Consider the following 7,419-nt stretch of genomic DNA (forward strand, 5'->3'; position numbering starts at 1 on the left):
AATTACTAAGAAGAGAATTATCACCTTGACTTGTACTTTCTCCGGATTCAAAGAGATCTGGATATGTCTTCATCATATCCTCTTCAGCTTCGCAAGTCACTTCTTCATAAAATTGGTTCCTCCAAAGAACCTTGACTACGCAACCTATTTTGTTCTCAACTTGCAATCTTGGCGATATAAAATTTGGACCATGATCTCTTTATAGCACAAGATATCGTTAAATCCAACATTCTCAATTGGTACAATCATTGAAGGATCATCCATGAATTTATTCGACATGGAGATATAAAATATCGCATAAACCGCTGCTAACTCTTGTGGTAGCTCCAACTCATAAGCTACATTTCTGATTCTCTTGGATGTTCTATAAGGTCCAATATATCGGGAACTAAGTTTCCCCTTTCTTTCCAAACCTTTTCACACCCTTGATAGGTGAAACATTTAAATACACACAGTCATCCATTTTAAACTCAAATGGCCTTTTCCTCCCATCTATATAAAACTTCAGACAACTCTGTGCCGTCTTCAATCTCTCTTGAAATACTTTCACCTTCTCCATGGCTTGGTGAACTAGATGTTGTATGATAAACCATGCTTCACAAACATAGAACAACCAAATAGGATATGTGCATCTTCACCCATAAAGATGTTCAAATGGAGCCTTTTTGATGCTTGAATAGTATCTATTGTTGTAAGAACACTAAATTAGAGGTAGGTAATCATCACAACTTCCCTTGAGATCAATCATGCAATCCCTCTACAAATCTAATAAGGTCTGGATAGTATACTCTTCTTGTCCATCAGTTTGAGAATTAAAAGCAGTGCTTAAGTTCACCTTTGAACCCAAACCTTTCATGAAAGACTTGCAGAACTAAGCAGTAAATTGTGCACCTCTATCTTAAATAATCGTCACTGGGACTCCATGAATTCTTACCACTTCTTGAATTTACAACTTTGCATAATCTTCCATCGAATGAGTGGTCTTTATCGGTTAAAAGTGGGTTGATTTTTTCATTCTATTGACAATCTTCAACTTGAATCATGCTGTATGCGAGAAATTGGAAAGCATTTGATGAAATCCATATTAATCATCTCTAACTTCCATTCCGTAAACTTTATGTTCTTAGACAACCCTCTAGGACATTGGGGTTTTAGTTTAACTTGCTGGCAATTCAGGCACTTGGCAACAAACTCAGTAATGTTCTTCTTCATACCTTCCCACCAGTTCGACTCTCCAAGGTCGCGCTACATTTTTGTGGAACCCGGATGAATTGAATCTTGAGCTATGATCCTCCTCCATGATACTATCTTAGAGACCATTCACCGTAGGTACACACAATATACCTTGATACTTCAGTACACCATCTAATCATTGTTCAAAAGCCAACACTCTTTGCTTGTGAAATCAAGCAAAATTGGGTTTTGATCTAGCTTTTCATTCACTTCTTGCACTAGTGATGATTAAGTTCCAGTTGTCACAATAATTCCTCCCTCTATTAAATCCATAAATGCAACTCCCAAACGTACAAGTCGGTGCACATCGCTGTCTAACTCTCTCTTTTCATCCTCAACATGTGTGGCACTCCCCCTGGATAACCTACTTAAAGCATCAACAACCACATTAGTCTTACTTGGGTGGTTAAGAATACTCATGTCAAAATCCTTGAACAGTTCTAACCACCTTCCTTGTCAGAGATTGAGCTCTTGCTGGGTGAACACATATTGTAGGCTCTTGTGATCATTGATTATATCAACAGAACACCATACAAGAAGTGACTTCATATCTTCTAGGAGAATACTACAACATCCAAATCTAAGTCATGGGTTGGGTAATTATGCTCATGAACCTTCAACTCTCTTGAGGCATAAGCTAGACCTTTGTCATTTTGCATTAGAACACTGCCCAACCCAATCCTAGAAGAATCACAATACTACACAAAACCATTAGTACCTCTTGTAATGTAACACCTTATAATGTTAGACCAACATTTTCATGTTTATACACCATTTCTTAATTACTATAATGTGTTTTATTCTCATTTTGGGAACTTGTTATTTTATTATAATTGAATATATGCTTAATATTAATTTTTATCGTAATTTAAGGTATTGTATGGGGGTATTTATGTAAATTGATTAATTAGAATTACAAGTAAGTTCAAATTTATGGCATAAAGTGTGTGTGTCTGTACATATATATATATATATATATATATATATATATATATATATATATATATATATATATATATATGTATGCAATTTGGCAACACATAATTATTTGGGCAACACCTTGTGGTGACATTTGTCCATATGATGAGGATAATTTGTGTAGGTATATATTTTAAACGTCCTCTATGTATGCAATTTGGCAACACATAATTATTTGGGCAACACCTTGTGGTGACATTTGTCCATATGATGAGGATAATTTGTTTAGGTATATATTTTAAACATCCTCTTGTGAATTTAGTATGACTTGAAGCATAGGAACCTTGTAACATTATCCAAAGAGTTGTTCTTCAAAATCAAGAGAAAATGTAGATCGTTTTGTCTTGAATCTAACACACACACAATTCCTTTTGGTAAGTGACAAAATCTTCTTCTGAACTGTTTAGTTCTTGGTATTTAATGCATATCTCTTTCAATAGAACTAAGTTTTGAGTGAGTAAATGTGATTTGGAATGATATTTTGTAGTTCTACAACTCTTACGTTTACGGAAAGATCTAAGTTTGAGGTTACAGATTTGAAATATGAGACACAACATAGGACAAGCTTTGTCCAGCTACTCGAATTAGAAATCTTGTTTACTCAATTGTTAGGGTTTTGATTATATATTTTTGTGCAAAATGTATTTTGATGTGATTCTTGGTTATTTGCGATCATAATAGATGTACCTACATCTTTTACGAAAGATATAAAGTCCAGTTTATCCATTTTCACTTTCAAATCTTAGTTGCAACATGAGACATTAAGCTGTCCTGAATCATTGTTCTGTCAGCGTAGTCATATTTGTAAAGGTTAAGCATACTTGTGATGATTATCCTTATTTAAATTAACATTATTGAGATACTAGAAATGAAATAAGTTATATAATTGTGTTTTTAAGATTATATATACTCGTGAATATGTTGAAGACCTTGAGACGTTTGTGGGTCTATGGTTTGAACTCTTGAAGTGGTGTTGGACCGTTTCTTGTCTAAAGAACTAAGGTTTGTGTATAAAATTGTACTTGTACTATTATTACCTTCTGTATATGTGAAATTTTATATTGGTACATTGGTTACCTCTTCTTACTTTGCACTGTTGTGTTGTTGTCGTTTAATATATTAAATACTCTTGTGTAACTTGCCCACTTGTACGGATTGTTTGATCACTTCGCATTCCTGTTTTGACTTAGTCCTTTTTGTGGTTGTGACTTTGTAACTCTTGGAATTGCTCTTGATTCGGATCATTTTCCTTCTTGACACTGACTTTTAGTTCGTCTTACATATGGGAGTTGTCCATTTTAAGTACAAACTAGAAAATCAATTTCAATATGGTTCTTGGTTCTCTTTTTTATTGAGCTTTGACCCTTCTTGATACAGGGAGTCGACCCTTCTTGTTACCTATTTGTGCTTGGTGAAACGACATGATGTATATATTGGGCGAGTCATGTTATTGAACTACTTGGAAAATTGTGCTATGAACGCTATTGTCATTTGAAGCTTTAATAATCGAACTTTATACTCTATTGTTTACTTGATTTACTGATTATATTTCAATTATGTTGCCCTTGACTCGAGAATGATGACTTGATGAATCAAAGGGCGTCGACTCTATAGTTTTTACACCACTAAGATTTATGCTTAGTAATAGTTGTTTCTATCGTAGGGAATGTTCAAGAGGACTCTTGAAGTTGGTCATTGAAGATGGAGATTTTGAAAACCTTAAAGAAGATCACACTTGCATATAGGCATATATATATTTTGTATAAACCTTGGGACTTGTACATGCTCTATGTGTTGTATATATGCATGATATTTTTAGGGCATATTTGGTCATATCACCATGGGTTGTAATATAAGTACGACTATATGTTTTTATCTTTTTGGGGGGGTGTAAACCTTTAAAGTATGAACCGGCTGATTTTGGCACTCGCAAGTTGGTAATATTCTTGTTATTTCATCCTTATCTGTGAGGATAATACATCTATTATAAGGTCATCAGATTATTCTTAACAGTTTTTTGGAGGATTTTGTTGGGTTTTAGCAAGTGTGAATGGGAAAAGAAAAGAGAGAATATGAAAAGTAAGGGAACTACTTTGGCTTTGGATTTGGATTTTGATTTGGCAAATGATGTGGTTGATTGATAAATTTTTTGGACAAAATTCATTTGATCAATTTTTGTTAAATCAAATAAGTCCTGTTAATATTATCTCTCATAAATTTGCGGGTAACGATAACATTCCGAAAAGTCGTTACTTTTCCGAAAAGTAGTTTACTTTCCAAAAAGTAGTTATTTTCCTAACAGACACAATTTTTTGAAAAGTTGTTATTTTTTCCAAAAGACACAACTTTGTTAATAAAATGAGTCTGAATAGATTTCACTGAACAGACATGTTCCTTGCTGAAAATGGCTATAAAAGGAAGTCAATTTTTGATTTTTTAAACACTGAAATTTTTTTCGTTCTCTGCATTTATTTTTCTCTCAAATAAAAATCAAAGTGTCAATCGACTGAGTCTGTGTGACTTGTTGCTATTCTTAAGTTTGTTGAAGTTAAAAAAGTTTGAGGAACCGCTATTTCTTTAACAGGTTTGATCCGTTTTATCTTGGGAGAAATTAATCCATAACCTTGGGTACAGTGAGGGGATTAAATTTCTTAAGGACACACAGTAGTTTCTGTGGACTCGGATTAATTCTTGTATTTTATATTTTTTCTGCTTCATCTTATTTCTGTTTCTGTTTATTAACCTTATAAATATAGGTTATTGTAAGACATAACAATCTTAAGAAATTTAACAGTTTCTGTATTTGAGGTTTATGGAGATTAAAACCTTTATGGTTTTCTACTTTGCTTGAATTTTTAAAATTCATTCGATTAACGATTAAAAGAACATAAAATCTTTATCGTTAAATCAGAAACAGTTTGTGTAAAGATTTGTTCTTTACTGTTAGTATTTTAAATACTTAATTTATCTGCCATTTGTGACAGAAAAAATGACTAATTCAAGTCAAACAAATGCTGGAACAGTAAGTGCTGCAACAACAACGGTTGCACATAATCGTTCAAATGCTGCCCTAGCACCGGTTGAGAAACCTGCAAAGTTTTCTGGAGTCGACTTTAAGAGATGGCAGCAAAATATGTTCTTCTATCTCACTACGTTGAGTCTGCAGAAGTTCATCAATGAGAATGTTCTTGTTATGTCAGATGAAACTCCGGCTGATGAACGATTCTTGGTAACACAAGCATGGACACACTCAGATTTTTTATGTAAAAATTATATTTTGAGTGGTCTGCAAGATGATCTGTACAATGTGTACAGCAGTGCCAAAACCTCAAAAGAACTCTGGGATGCTTTAGAAAAGAAAGACAAAACAGAAGATGCCAGAATGAAGAAATTCATTGTGGCAAAATTTCTGGACTATAAGATGATAGACAATAAGACTATCGTCACCCAAGTTCAAGAATTGCAGGTCATAATCCATGATCTCCTTGCTGAAGGTATAAATTTATTTAATGCCTATGTTAGAAATATTATGTTTTCCCTTAATACTCACATAACCTTTAATGTAGGATTGATTGTGAATGATGCTTTTCAAGTGGCTGCAATCATTGAAAAGTTACCTCCATTGTGGAAGGACATTAAAAACTACTTGAAACACAAACGCAAGGAGATGACTGTTGAAGATCTCATAGTAAGGTTGAGAATCAAAGAGGATAATAAGGCTGCAGAAAAGAGGTCACGTGGTAATTCACCAATATCTGGAGTAAATTTTGTTGATGAAGATTCCACAAAATTAAAGAAAAGAAAGAAAGCATCTGGTCCAAAAAGCAATCCTCCTAAGAAGAAATTCAATGGAAACTGCTTTAATTGCGGTAAACATGGTCATAGGGCTAATGAATGCCAGGGTCCTAAGAAGGACAACAAAAAGAAAGATCAAGCAAACTTTGCTGAATCCAAAGGAGAAATGGACGATCTCTGTGCAATGCTTTCAGAATGTAACTTGGTTGGAAATCAAAAGAATGGTGGATAGATTCTGGTGCCTCATGCCATGTTTGTGCCAACAAAGAATTATTTTCATCATATACTCCAGCACTTACAGATGAAAAATTGTTTATGGCAAACTCCGTTGTTGCAAAGGTGCAAGGAACTGGCAAAGTCCTATCAAAGATGACATCAGGCAAGGTGGTTACTTTGAATAGGGTCTCATATGTTCCAGAATTGAAAAAGAATTTAATTTCAATTCCAGTTCTGACCAAGAATGGATTTGAATGTGTATTTATTTATGATAAAGTAGTAGTAAGCAAAAATTATATGTATGTAGGAAAAGACTACCTTAGTGATGGCCTTTTCAAACTCAATGTCATTGCAGTTTATATAAATAAAGATTTTGTTTCTTCTTACTTGCTTGAGTCTAAATGTTTATGACATGAACGTTTGGGACACGTTAATAACAAAACCTTTCCAAAACTGATTAACTTAAATATTTTGCCAAAATTTGAGTGCAATAAATCAAAATGTCAAATTTGTGGTCAATCTAAGTATGCTAAGCATTCTTATAAATCTGTTGAACGGAATTCAAATCCTTTAGAATTGATTCGCACTGACATTTGTGACATGAAGTCAACACCATCACGTGGTGGGAAAAAGTATTTCATAACTTTTATTGACGATTGCACTAGATATTGTTATGTCTATTTGCTAAATAGTAAGGATGAAGCAATAGATGCATTTAGGCAATATAAAACTGAAGTTGAAAATCAGTTAGATAAAAAGATCAAAATGATCAGAAGTGATAGAGGTGGAGAATATGAATCTCCATTTGCAGAAATATGTTTAGAAAATGGAATAACCCATCAAACTACTTCTCCCTACACTCCTCAGTCTAATGGAATTGTAGAAAGAAAAAATCAAACTTTAAAAGAAATGATGAATGCATTACTTATACGTTCAGGTTTACCACAGAACTTGTGGGGGGAAGCTATCCTTATAGAAAATCAGATACTTAAAAGAGTGTCTCACTCAAAAACAAATGTAATTCCATATGAGAAATGGAAAGGTAGAAAATCCAATTTGAAATATTTCAAAGTGTGGGGGTGTCTAGAAAAAGTCCAAGTTCCTATACCTAAGAGGGTAAAAATAGGACCTAAGACTGTGGATTGTGTATTCATTGGATATGCCACAAACAGTAAGGCATGTCGATTTTTGGTTCAT

The 7,419-nt window shown here is 33.7% G+C and overlaps 1 protein-coding gene across 1 annotated transcript; it reads left to right on the forward strand.

The window, feature by feature from the left end:
* The first annotated feature begins 2,479 nt into the window (after positions 1-2,479).
* LOC112940966 (uncharacterized) lies at positions 2,480-6,994 on the forward strand. Its single transcript, XM_069294625.1, has 2 exons — positions 2,480-2,585; positions 3,875-6,994. The coding sequence occupies exon 2, from the start codon at positions 5,201-5,203 to the stop codon at positions 6,236-6,238; it is 1,038 nt and encodes a 345-aa protein (XP_069150726.1). The 5' UTR covers positions 2,480-2,585; positions 3,875-5,200; the 3' UTR covers positions 6,239-6,994.
* The last annotated feature ends 425 nt before the right edge of the window (positions 6,995-7,419 follow it).

The sequence above is a fragment of the Solanum lycopersicum genome, chromosome 2 (genome assembly GCF_036512215.1).
Source record: "Solanum lycopersicum chromosome 2, SLM_r2.1".
NCBI lineage: Eukaryota > Viridiplantae > Streptophyta > Magnoliopsida > Solanales > Solanaceae > Solanum > Solanum lycopersicum.

Coding starts and splice junctions, on each gene's coding strand:
- LOC112940966 (XM_069294625.1), top strand. CDS start 5,201: ATGACTAATTCAAGTCAAACAAATGCTGGAACAGTAAGTGCTGCAACA.